At 40.0% G+C, this 13,645-nt stretch overlaps 2 protein-coding genes and 1 long non-coding RNA gene across 5 annotated transcripts in view; 2 read left to right on the forward strand and 1 right to left on the reverse strand.

The window, feature by feature from the left end:
• LOC118415365 (isoleucine--tRNA ligase, cytoplasmic-like) overlaps positions 1–5,766 on the forward strand; it is a 45,254-nt gene extending 39,488 nt beyond the window's left edge. Inside the window, exon 33 of the mRNA XM_035819919.1 lies at positions 3,932–5,766. Within this exon, the coding sequence (XP_035675812.1) occupies positions 3,932–3,999 (68 nt within the window). The 3' untranslated portion in view covers positions 4,000–5,766. The remainder of the gene's footprint in view (positions 1–3,931) is intronic.
• Positions 5,767–8,480: 2,714 nt separating this feature from the next.
• LOC118416623 lies at positions 8,481–9,341 on the reverse strand. The gene is made up of 2 exons (XR_004831235.1): positions 9,242–9,341; positions 8,481–8,970 (listed from the first exon to the last, which is right to left on the reverse strand). It is a non-coding gene; the product is annotated as an uncharacterized LOC118416623 (long non-coding RNA).
• A 61-nt stretch (positions 9,342–9,402) lies between these two features.
• Positions 9,403–13,645, forward strand: part of LOC118416622 (plasma membrane calcium-transporting ATPase 2-like) — a 46,617-nt gene continuing 42,374 nt past the window's right edge. For 2 of the 3 annotated variants that reach the window (XM_035821777.1, XM_035821778.1), the window contains exon 1: positions 9,403–9,635. The gene's annotated coding sequence lies outside the window, so the exon portion shown is untranslated. The remainder of the gene's footprint in view (positions 9,636–13,645) is intronic. The other variant, XM_035821779.1, reaches the window with a different exon arrangement.

A 13,645-nucleotide genomic window follows, 5' to 3' on the forward strand; every position in this document is an offset into this window, starting at 1 on the left:
TGATTTTAGAAACAAGTTTTGCCTCATTGACTTCATTTTCAGAAAGGTTCTGCAAAAAGTACTGCAGTGAAATTTACATCTTTTATTGTAAGTGTCTAGGGGTGGTTACCGGTACAGAAAATTCAGGTCCAGGTCCGGTTCAGGTCCAAAGGATCAGGTCCGGACCTGAACCTGGATCTGATGCAGTATGACTCATACCAATGGTCCACTTCACTACAAAGAGATCTGTTTGGTGGAGTATTAGACTTACATTCATTTGGCGTTTTAAAATCCTACAACGCTAACTGCACCTGTACGATAGGCTGCAAAACTTGGTAGAAATTACTATAAACTCTACTCTACTTCACTCGTTATTTTCTTCCACCTGCAAGCGCCAAAACTTGTGAATGCCTGATAAAATAATCTGTTAATTTTCTAATCGGTCCAACATCCGGTTCACCTAATTTTTTTCAGGTCCGGTTTTTCTGGACCGGTCCAATAAGAAAAACCAGTTTTGTACCGGTACGCTGTACCGATACCCAGCCCTATAAGTGTCCAATCATGGTCAAAATGTTAGTGGGGTAGATAGGCCTTTGGCATAAGGAAAGAAGTGACACATATTTTGTCAGTTATCTCTGAAATTGTCGGGGTGTTTTTGTTGGAGAGTATAATTACTGGCCCGGCCAGCCCTTTCAATGAACATGGGCTGCACTTGTTGCTACATGGTCATAGCACTTTAATTCCTGGCCGGATAAATCATTTTCTGTAATATAAATTTCAGGTCATTGAGTTTTGATACAAGGTCACAGAAGCTCATCTTTGGGACGGAAATAGCTGATGAAAATCCCCCAAGAAATAGTCTTGAGGTTGAAGTGGTATGCACCAAATATGTTGCATTATGTTCTATAGGCATCAGCATCCAATTTGCTGCGCGTGATGAAAAATTTTCAAAACCAACCAGTCAACCTTGACCGGCAAAAATCGTGGGAAAAGATTTTTAAAAAACACTGAATTTGAATATCAAACCAACATCTCATAGAAGGAAATTTATTTTAAAAGTGTCGCCGTCTCAGTTCCTTAAGAAGTTCAAACGTTCTGTTTATTATGCCCAGGGGAAAGGGGGGGGGGGGGTCTCGACAACACTGTACACCAAATCAGAGATGGCCAGGCCTCATTACGCTCTGTGCTAGATTACAAAGTTCCCAAACACATGATGCAAATCTTAACCGTCTTTTGGCTAAACTTTTACATCAGTGCTGGTACCTTTATGAGGCCTGGATTATGATAGCATTTTCAGGGGCCAGATTTTGGCTGTAGACTAGCTGGGTTTAATGGAATTCCCATTAGTGAAAAAATACACATTCAAGGTATGAATTACGTTTTATGGTAAAATATGGTTAGCTTCTACACAATACGTTAAATTGAAGGGGGACAATATCACTCAACGCAAAATGCACCGATTACGCTCTACGTTGAATTCGAGCAGTCCCGCTACAAATTACGTTGAATTAAAACCGCTGATTACACTCTATGGAGAAGGGCATGAGGGCCCCAATATGATTTATGCTGGGCATCAAACTATATCACATCCCATTCATGTCCTATGGGAATATTGCTGAGGTTAAAGCAATCAACCCTGAAAATATGAGATCATGACAAAGAGGGTTTGCAAATTAAGACTGAGTTAATTCCTAATTGAGTAACTGTCTAGTCTACTGAAGTGTAATGAATACAACAGCTGTAGGTCTGATACATTAACACTAGTTGACCTTTATTCCTGGGGTAATCAAGTTGGTTTGATCAACCATGATTTCAAATTGCACGTTATTTGTAAAAACAGGACATCAAGTTGATTTCAAATTGCAATATTTTCCAAATATTGCAGTTTGAAACTGCCATCCTTCGACTTGATATCCCCCCAAAAAAGCATCTCTTTTTTAAACACAAATATATATATATATATATTAGGTGAATTAGCATTAGGTCACCCTGCCCACCAGGGATGACAGATAATGATGATGAGGTCAGACCAAAGTATTAATAATTTCTGCTTCTCTGGTTTGTGTAGAAAAAAAGGAGCAATTTAGCAAATCAACAAACAGAAACTAGCCTCTTGTCATAGACCCAAATACATTGTACTACCACAAGGGGCACAAAGGGCTGGTTTAATCTAGCAAGCAATGCTGTTTCAAATGTCATAAGAATATTAAGTGTATTAGAATTTGATAATTAGAAAAGCTGCAACAAAAATTGAAAGACCTCATACCTCCATGAAAAATTTAGAATTACCTTAGGCCAAACCAAATTCATAGTTGCCTTTCAGATTTTTCAGAAAAAAATTAGACCAAGAGGTCGAAAAAAGATTAAAAATTTTCTAAAGTTCTGGGGTGAAGATATATCGCTGAAATAAAACAACAGCCTGAGGAGTTTAATGGCACGTTTCATACGATACAAAACTGATATTGTGGGAGATCATGGGTGGGTCTTAGGTGTGTCAGCACCAAAAAGAGACACACGTCCACTAAAGGCCATCAAAGCCGGCATTACAATTTGGCAGACAACTTGTTGTGACTGTATTTTTGATTGGTACATTGTCTAATCACTGTAATTGCATTCAACGTTGTGGGGAAATATTTTGCGTTAAAGGAGAAAATAATAGCAGTGGCAGGCAGTCGGAAACCACACAGCGACTTGGGTCCTGCAGGCGGACATAGCAGTGCGGTGCGGTACCTTCGTTGGTCATCAACTGTCAGTGTCACTGATATGACTGTATCTACCTCTGGATACGTACAACAGTACATTACAGTTGTACAATATGATTGTTGGCACTTAAACCTGTCGCAGCATTAGACAGGACACTGCTCTTGACTGACCTGTAATCATTGACATATCACAGTGCACTGTACACTGTCAAACTGGGTGACTAAGCATTATTGCACAAGCTAAATAATTGCACGAAATACACTGGCAAGTTGGGTGTGCAATCAAACGGCTTCTACTGTATCATTTTTTTTATTTGTTCAGTTATCATCCTTGAAAGATTTTTTGTCTCTGCAGTTCCAGAGCAAGCTAGAAGTGGGACCAAACCTATACATCACCTCTTCCTTACATCATATCCGCCACACAAAAGCAAGACTGCAGGATGTCATAATTTAAAAAAAAAAAAGATTTGTACAGCTGCAGTAACAAGGTCAATGACCTGACAGCCCAAAATTGAGCTTGACATTTCCATAACACCCTCCTAAACAGGGTTATCTCTCATGGTAATGCCTTGTGATATCAACCCTGCCTCTCCAGCCTCAGAAAAACGGTATTAGGCACACCTTGATAAAGTATGAATTTAAATGAGCTTGCCTGATTGAAAATTTTGAACAAACAGCAATGAGCGTGGCATGCGCAAAGATTGGTTTATTTTTGCGTGATGATTTATGGTTTCTTGGTGTGCTTGTTCAGTATTCAGTGGTACCGTGGTTGTGTTGTACCCACAGAAATGACAACAATGTTAAATTTGGTACCTGATGAATAAGTCTGGACACTGAAGCATTTTGCTGGTACTGTATTATAATCTTGCTGTTGAATATTATTAATTAGACGCCTTATATGGTCCCTTTGGACAACACAAACTCAATGCATTTCTCTAATTGACCCGGGTAAGTGGCCTCGCCCTTCCTCAGTTCCTGTCTTCTCAGGCTTTAAAGGCAGGGTTGATATTGTAAGGCATTGCCACGAGAGTCAACCCTGTGCAAGAGGGTGGTCCATAACAGCTACCCATATACCAAATGTCATCACAATCACTTGAACATTAGAGATATTGCCCTGGAACTAGGAACATACAAACAGGCCCAAAACTATACCTGTGAAGGTTTCATCATTTGGTCATTTTTGATTTTGCAAATTTTTTGTTCAGGTCGAAGCTTATCATGCCCTACATTTGCATCTGTGTCCTCTGCAGACTTGCAGCCCACCAGGGACATGCTGCCCCTGCACGGATCAACACTATATGTCAGCCAAGCCATGTAGAACAACTCCCAGCAGGACAAGAGCTTCTCAGGAATGGGCACAGCTGTAGAGGCAAAGACGATCTTGCCTTTCTCAGTTTATCTAGGTACACGTACTACCAGCAGATACATGTTGGATTACAGGTACACTGAATGATTATGATGACATGTATCTGAGAGTTATTATGGAACACCGATGGCCAAAACAATCTCCTTGTATTTTGTGTGGTCAAGACTGTTTCTTCTATATATTTAGTGAGTTAGGCCATCTTTTTACAGCAATGAAAGATGTTTTTTGACATAAGAAATAAGATGTGCTTCAGTTTTCTTTGTAATGTAATCATTATGGTAATTTTGCTTCAATGCCTCACACTTCCATGTACATGTTGTAACCTCTTCATGGACCTTCGATCTGCAGATCCACCCATATGCATGTCATCCAGCAGTCCTCTAGTAATTAACTGTCATGTCATTTGTATTGATTCCCTCGCTAATGAGTTGCAAAGTTACACAACCAGTGTTGCGTATATAGCATACAGTTCATCTTGCGAGATGTTGAGGTTCTAGTACTGTAAGTTTACCTGTCCATGTATTAAGTACAATGCTAGTTAAGATACCCACATGTGAACTGTACACCGCTACTGGATGCCAAGGAGCCCCTACGACCACTGTGGTTACAGGCCATGAGTGAGTGAGTGAACTTTATATAGTGAGACAGAACTGTTTGTTTTTTCAGACATGCATATGATTGTTTTACATGTAAAATGTGGGTTGTGCATTGAAATGATGGAAGTAACTAGCATATTAATGCATCAGAGGTGGTGTTAAACAATGTTTATATTACGATGGTAATATTACTTTCACTTGTCAATTTTGGGTATAGTTATACCAAAGAAACTTTTAGTGAATAGAATGGTACATTGATATCACATGGTAGGTTTGAGCTCAGTACAATTGTCAAAACTTTAATAGGGGAAACACTGGAGAAACACACCCAGCAGAAGAGGTAATAAAAAAATTTAAAAAAAACATGTCTTGTATGAATCTTCCCTTCTTTCCCTAGTCAGAGGGTTCCTAATGTTTGCTTTGGAGGACATATGTCGGGAAGGTTTCCTTATCACCAATTAGAGACAGTCATTCTAATGTGTCTCTCATGAGTGTCATGGTAATGATAAATCAATCACTCCTAGGAGAGCATAGCAGACAGCAGGCTGGCAGGTCCTTGTGTGTCTGTGGGTGGAGTAATTGGTCATGGATATTAGCTATGTTTTCCATTGGGTTTCACATAATATCATTCAGTCATACATTGGAATCACTATGGAAAAGTGTCCCAGTATGTGTTTGCTGTAATTTAGTTAAATATCTATTTCAAGAATAAACAAAACTCTGTAGGATACAAACCTCCATGATGAAGAAATTATTGTGTTAAACTTTTCCTCAAATGTGACCCTATTAGACTTCTGACATGCAAGTCCACCATGCAAAAGGATCCATATTTTAAGGTGTGAACAGTCATTCAATGTGTGAAACTCTTATCTCAGTAAGAAAGGGTATTGTAGCATTTCTTCATCAATTATGTATATGATTATGACGCCCATATGTGTGTGGTGAATATATCTAAATGTTAAACTTTGCCTAACTTCCAAATGAGTGAGCTTCCAAATGAACCACTAGTGTTTTCTCATCAATTATGCCAATTTGATTCATTTGCATAACATATCTATTTTGACAACTTAATGAGCATTCTGCAACTGGACTTTATAACTGGACGTCATAGAAATTGTTGTCACTTACTCCATGCTTTGTCTTCACCTGTGTATGTCTTAAGTCCCGAGGAAACAAGATACCCAGAAACCAGGGAGTGATATGTTGGAAAGTGCTTTTTTCACTAAAGCTAAGCCCAGATTCATAACTGCTACCCACAGTAACAATAATCATGTTTGCAATAATTATTGCTGTTTAACAATTATAACGTCATGTTACATTCAGCCTTTGCTGGCTGGGGTTTATGACCCCCTCCCCAAGAGGTGGCAACTGTAAGGCCAGCTGCTAGTGCGATTTTAGTCAGGCTACATGTAACATAACCATTGAGAACTGGCACTATAGTTAGACTACGTTTGATATATAGTTCTGCCCAAATATTTTGCATTGTCAAGGAGGATTGAAGTACATACCAAACAAATGCATTCAGTAATTGCAGGGCAAATCTCAGCACTAGACATGGCAGCTCATTTTGTACATGGACAGTGATGGATGTGATTTATTCTGGACTCTGATTGCTGTAGCCAGGAGATACAGCATTATTGGATTGTAGCGAAAATGATTTTGCGTAGAAAGTATGCTACCAGGTATCCTTCGATCTTACTAGTCCAGATTTATCTATTTCTATCAATGTCCATTCCTGTTTCATTCAGAGCATGGCTTTTAAATACTTCTGTCTCTCTTTGGAAATTCACTATGAATCATGAATCAATCATCCAATCAGTTAAATCAGGAAATCTTTTGCAGCCATCATTTATGTGTTACTGCTTGATAGCCTTGATGAATCTGTCCAATCAAACATTTTCTCCCGTTCATGGAGAGAATAACGTGAATGTTGGAGGAAACAATGTAATGCATGACATTGTGACTCTTCTAAGAAGTGGTGTAGGTCCCCCCCCCCCCGCCCCCAAGCAGCTTGTTTTGGAATTGCAGGGGCTTGAGACTATGAAGTAGAATAACTCAAGAAGGTGCCAATACATCATCATGAATTTCAGCTTAAATCTTGATTGACATAATCAGGTGCTAATTATGCATTAGCTGACTTGCGTAAGTGGTGAGGAAAGTTTTTAATCAAATCTGCTTCATTACATGATAGCACTGTCAAACATGTGATATATGTAACTGAAAAAGACAGGAACATCAATATACAATTTAAGCTATTCGGCAAGAAAACATAATTTAATTTAACAGTCACAACTTCCTGACAAGCTTAAAAAAAGCTAAACTGATCCTTTGAGCAAACAACAAATCAAGTCCATAGCCTGTCATGACCATTGCATCACAAAAATTCTGTTGTACCAAGGATATTATATTTGCATGGCGCACACCTATCTGCATGATAAGCATCATACAGATCCTTCGACAGCTTCTCCTGTTTTTCTTAAATACATGTAAATAGATTCTACATCCACTATAGAAAGTCCTATCTTGTCCTGTTTAACCATGATTGCCTAACAGGGCACAGGAACTTGTACCAGAACTTTAAACACAATACTATACAGCTCTCGAAGCACCATGAAGACTAATAAGCAAACACAAATTATACCTGACCAATACTGCAACAGAAAAGTCTGTTCCTTTGCCAGAATTCCATTTTATACTGAATTATACAAATGAGTATCTCATTTACATCTTAAACTATGCATGGTTATGTACACCTTTAACTAACTAAGTCACATTGAAAGTATCATTTACCAAGGAACCATGGTATAGTCACATTAACTAAACAAATCCTAATTTGCATAGTTGGTACCTGTAAATGTACCTGCTATAAAGTACAAATGTTAGTCGTTTTTAAAAGTCGCATTATGGAAAACCTTGAAATTATAGGTAATAAACTCAATACAAATTCCAGAATATGCAACTTGAGGGCTAAAATTGACTTTGACCTTCATCTGCCCAAGCCTATCCACATATCCTATGATCACAATCAATACAAAGGTTCTTAAGTTTCAATGACAAATATCCAGAAACACACTCAGACACACCCCTGTTGGTAAATGGCATGGCCCATAATGACATCAGTTAATATTTAAAACCAAGCAGAGGTGCAGAAATGCCCCCAAAGCACACAAAGTCACCCTGCAGTACCAAGTTCAAAGTTCAAAAGGCCCCAAATCAAACCTGACTGATCGATAAGGTTTTTGATCAAGACCCCGGAGGTAATGGGTTCGAAACTGCTGATTTGTTCAATGTTGTGCCGATGGGAAAGGCAATTTACACGACTTTTCTCACTTCACTCAGGTAAAAGTGAGTACATGTACCTAGCTTCGGTAAGGGCCATCCTTGGATAGGACATTAAATGGATGTCACGTGTTTGAGGAGAGCTTGAGCGCGTTAAAGAACCCATCGCTCTTATTGAAAAGAGTAGGGGTGAGGATGATGATGAGGGGTGAGGATCAAAACCTACACTGTCCTTTGGATGCACATGGGGCAATTAATATTGCTGTAACAGTTGTATTGAGGTCATCTGAGTTGGTGCCAAATGGCAGCCGCTCTATAGACCCTTGCAATTCAGCCCCGGCAATTGTAAACAGTCCTCACAATTAAGCCCCTGGGTGCGAAGAGAGAGTAGTCGGCTTACCCAATAACCGTACAATAACAACATAATTGGTAGGATACAGAATGGTCTCATACCCTCCTCTTTTCCATAAGGTGTAGGCAGGCCCTTTTAATTTCCCGTAATTCGTAGTGCCATCATGATAGGAAAATCAGATTGGAAAGAAAAACACACATTCAAGCTTTCTAGATGTTTATTTATTTATTCGGAAATGTGACAAATACATTACACAGACTCACAGGCAGCGTAACCCCAAAGGATTCCACACAGTTCAGTCAATGAGCACTGTTGACTCTCATGTTCATCTTATCAGATCATTGCAGGGGAGCAAGTAAACCTAAGACAATGGTCTGACAGCACACTGACGTCACCACAAGAGCGGGTCCTCTCATCTGACGCTATTTATAGTACGTTACCTTTGTATTGTGTAATCGAGGGGCACAGTGCAGTGCAGCGATCAACCTGTTAACATAGAGTAATTTACAACTTCCTGGCACATCTTATAGCTGATACAGTATTTCTACTCTCCTTAGACAATGCTTACAAATAAAATCAAGCAAATGTTTGGATCCGGCGCTGTACTACAAAGTACAGACAGAAACGGAAGTAAGAACCCTGATTGAAACTTCGTTGTCGTTGGGTCAGCTCACAGTTTTCTCTGACCTGAAGTTACTGATAAAATTTTAACGTTACGTAAACATTTCAATATGATCATAAATAGTTAAATAAAATAAATCATATTTCGCCATTCGACGAGTGGCTGTCATGTCAAACCAGGCCGCCAGAAAAGACAGTAACGTTGCTTGGCGACAACGTATTCAATAAATAAAGCATCCATCCAATCTGACATTTTTGAATGCCGAATAAGGTGACCTTCCTCGGAAAGATTGTAAAAAATGTCCCTGATGCGGTGAGGGAGCTTGGAGGCTGCTAGTTATCTCACCTGTCGAGAACTTGTGCTTCCGGGTTAGGTTACTTGATGACGTCAGAGTTGCCCAGGGATACATGCAAATGAGATGAGAATTCATGCAAATGAGGACAATTGACCAATCAGGGCGCAGAAATATCCCCTATGACAACACAATACGTCACGTGGTGGAGCGTGGGGTCGGGCGTTCGAACATCGGAAAATTGACTAGGAAATTTTATTGGCAGAAAATCCTAGCGGTTTTCTCGCCTTTTCTGTGTAATTAGCTCGTGCAGGACTTTCTCGTAGACCCTGAACTGTTTTCGGCCCTTCCTCAATCGATACTGTGTCGATCGAAGGCTCCAGGGCTGCTAAAAAGTGTTTGAACGGCGAGAGGTCGGCCGTGACCCCTACTCTCCCCATCGGCTGGGTAAGTTGATTTGAGAGAACATGACTGGCTAATAATTTTGTTATATTCGTACATGTTCACCCAGGCTTGTGGCTTACAATATGGCATGTTTGTTGTGTGGGGTGATGTTTGTGTACATGCCTGTGCGTGCGTTAGTGTTGTAAGAACATGTGGTGGGTGCCCACCCCACCCTGCCCGTGCGAATCGTCTGTGCGCAACGCCCACCTTCAGCAACAAGACGTGACCTTGGCGTGTTCTTGTCTCTGAAACAGGCTCTAAATACTTCTGTTTTCTGTAATGGGTGAGTCATACTACCAACCCTCCATTCGTCCACCCTGCCAAATCTCAAGTTGTGTGCATTTTTCCTGATGTGTACTCCAGAAATTTGTTCTGCAAATTTAAGGTTTCATGTTGGGATTTATCAAGCCTATCGTAGAACTAGCCGGATGGGTGATAGCGAATTTTGGATAGGTGTTGTGATGAACTTGTGTCTACGCAATTCCCTTTCTAGTTATAGGCCTCCAGAAACAATTATATCTGATGAATGGTTATTGGTGGTGCTTACAATTTATCCCCTTGGATTGGAATGTTTCCCTTGCTCCAGTCACACCTAAACCCAAATCTCTTGGATTGTAAGACTCAACAAGGAATTGAAAAGAAAACCTCATGTTTAGACTTTTGAAACCAGACCCCCCCTACGTTTCCGCATGGAAAACAATTTACGGCGCATGTTTGGACATGTCTGAGAGGCAAAGTTTCGCCGAAATTTTGAATCGGCAAATCGAGCCGCCATTTTTCCAAATGCCGCACATGAGGCGTTTTGTCGTAAATGGACCAGACCAAATTCTGACAGGTGTGTGCCCGTGGGGAATAGACACTCCCTTTTATCAGTCACCAGGGCTAGAAACCTTGGTTATCATTTTTATCATAGTGATTCATTCCAGAACCTTTCTTGAGTATCTTCCCATATGTGTGACATGGTCTCCAGCTGAACAGGTATAAAGATATTGATCCGAATTACTGTAATGTTTTGATTGTACAACAATGATGAAATTTGACTTTGCATACAATTTTTGTATGACGCATCTGCACCTAGACCCCACAGTGAATATAATCAAAAACAAGGCTTTAATTAAACCCCCTGAGATAGTGGTACATCACCAGACACTGTAAATGCAGAAATTGTATCGATGGTTTTATGTTCGTGGTCTTCTGTCCCAAATAAACGTACCAGAGCGTTTATTTTTTCGGCTGCAAAATCCACCAGGTATGTTCTTATTTTGGAGGGTAGGTTTATTATTTCTTTTGAAAATTGGCGCTTTGCTAACCATGGACCTCCAAAATATTGAAAGTTTGGGGTTTTCTACCCATATTTCCATCAGGGTTCTCCTCAGAATTTTTTAGTATAGTGGAGGGACTGGCAAAAATAACCCGCACCAACGCGCTGCGCTTTCATGAAAATGGGTTCATTTTGCAATGACAGAGGGTGTCAAATACTACAAGTATAATATATTGTTGTGATTCCTTTGTTGTGAAGTGGCAAAATGACTATTGTTTTGATCATTGCTCATTCACAAGTTTTTGCAGACAATGCTGACTGGAAAAGTGATGCCACTTGGCACAAAAATCTGTGAATTGTCATTAATTTTAGCAAAACTAACAAAGAAAATAGGGAAGAAACACACTAAATTTGAAAAATAGTTTAGTGGAGCTGGCTGAGAGTATAGTGGAGGGCCTCCCTTATTCCACCCTCTGGGGAGAACCCTGTTTCCATGGTATTGTTGCTCGAAATTCCCCATTTTTCGGGCGAAGCCAAACATCCTAGCGGTTACGCAGTACCCGTAACATATCGGTCGAAGTAAATGTTATTATTGGGAGAAAATAAGACACCACACTGACGTTTTGAAACACAATTTGTATATAAACAAATTTTATAGTCAATGTTTACATCATAAACCAAAACAAACTGATCAGAAAACATGTCATACCAGCACCATGCACAGCATATTTTTGGCTGAGTGGTTCCACAAGGTAGGCATGAGGCGAAAGAATAATTCTTTCATATTAGAAATACTGGACGAAAACAAGAACTATAACTTTGCTTTCCTTGTGATATGAGTTTTGAGGCCACAAATTCTCCAAAACGTAAGTAAAAGTTAAAACAGGAACAAATTCTACACTACACACAGGTGTTAGAACTTATAGCAAATGTCACTTAGGATGTCTTGCCCTTCATTTCTGAGTTTGAGGTGCAAAATATGTGGCCTGAAAAAAAACACGTTTGTAATAGACAAAAACAACAAGCGGCAATATCTTTAATCGCCCAATAAGTCTAACGGGTTCTTACCAAATTGCAAAAATGGCAATATTAGCCAATCACATCGCACCAAAACTCCAAGCAACACCATCTAGCGACCATGATGACAATTCATCCAATTTGGGCGGTTTGTTGTTTTCTTCGGGCACTAAAGTTTCTTTCTTCAAGGCCACATAGATGGGCCTCAAACTCAGAAAAAAATGAATTGAATACACATTCACAAGAAAGAAGAAATGTTGTTTGCCCCCATGGTTATTTTTTCTGAGCGCTGAGTCTCCATTTAGAGTGAAAGTTTACGAGGATTATAATTTATATAGTTGAGGAACTTCCCACTTGAGCTTGGTACTTACCAACCTCTGCTGCCCCAACGTTGTTTCCTAGCGATCATTGTCAGCTCTGACTCCACCGCTACCCCTTGCCCTAGTCCCTCACCGCTGCTGGCTGTGATTGGTCGCAAGTTAATTCAATTTTACGCAAAACATGGCACGCCCTGCCCAATCGGCACGTCTAAAGGCTGCAGCCAAGGCTGTTACCATAGCAACATTTCCCAAGCAGATCGGGTTGTGCACGTCTTGTAAGTTGCATTTAATAATATTGGTTCTCAAGTTGAGCACTCACTGCGGTACAGGTTATAACTTAAGAACGCTGTATAAGATTCGTTCTTGATAACGTTGTTGATTATGATAGTGGGGAAAGGGGTTTCCTGGCTGCAAAATTTCATGTAGTGCAGTGGGTTGAAAATAACATTGCGCCAAGCAAAATATGTGCCAAGCCCTCACGTTGTCACAATGTGCCAAGTCTTCTTTCCTCCTGGAAGCAAATCGAACATTGTGGAGGAAGATTTTGATATCTCGTGAACGATCCAAACACACCCATTTGCTGACGGTACAGATGGGCACTTTCACTTGCCCGGGACAATCAGGCTAGTGGACTTACCCAACCATGTATTCAATGTTTCGGGATTCTTCAAGGACAAATGACAGAGCCTCTTTTATGGGTGACGAATTTCGAGTTGTTTTTTCTGTCAGTATTCCTCTTTGCTGGTTGACTGCTGAAGCAAAACTTCAGACTGCCCGGAGCCAGTGGTAAGATTTTAAAAATCTGCAATCTGTAAATCAAGGCCACGCACCATACAGTTTAAGCAAGTTTAGGTACGGCCTCGAAGCTGCTGTGTTGAATCACATAATCTATACATATAGTTCAGTTTTTTCCGGGATATTTATTTATGCAGTAAGCACGTGCATTCAATTACCTCAACGCGTTGTTCTTGAGCAGTGTTCCTGGGATGACATGAAAAGAAATGCAGACGTCAGATTATTGCTAGCTTGTAATACTGCACTACAACCATACACAGGCATTCACTCAGCTATCATCTGCCAACTACATAGATTTGTAGTTTTGTGAGATGTTTATTTTGAAATTGCATGGCCACAGAAGGAATTTGTGGATCTCTGCAGAAGGCTCTTGGTGTCTTGCATAACTTTATACGTTGTTCTGCAGATGATTGCGGGACGTTTAGAACTTCTTATATGTTATAGTTATACAGATTGCCAAACGTTCTGCGGAAGAGCACGGGACGTTCTGCGTCCGTAAGATGCAGAGTTTGTCTTGTGCAATTTGAAACTGTTGACACTTATACGAAATGTTGTTTCTTTTCAAAGCACAATATTATCTTCTTGTATGAATATTTATTTTATGAGTCTTTTGATGCTGT

This window comes from Branchiostoma floridae, chromosome 5, assembly GCF_000003815.2.
Source record: "Branchiostoma floridae strain S238N-H82 chromosome 5, Bfl_VNyyK, whole genome shotgun sequence".
NCBI lineage: Eukaryota > Metazoa > Chordata > Leptocardii > Amphioxiformes > Branchiostomatidae > Branchiostoma > Branchiostoma floridae.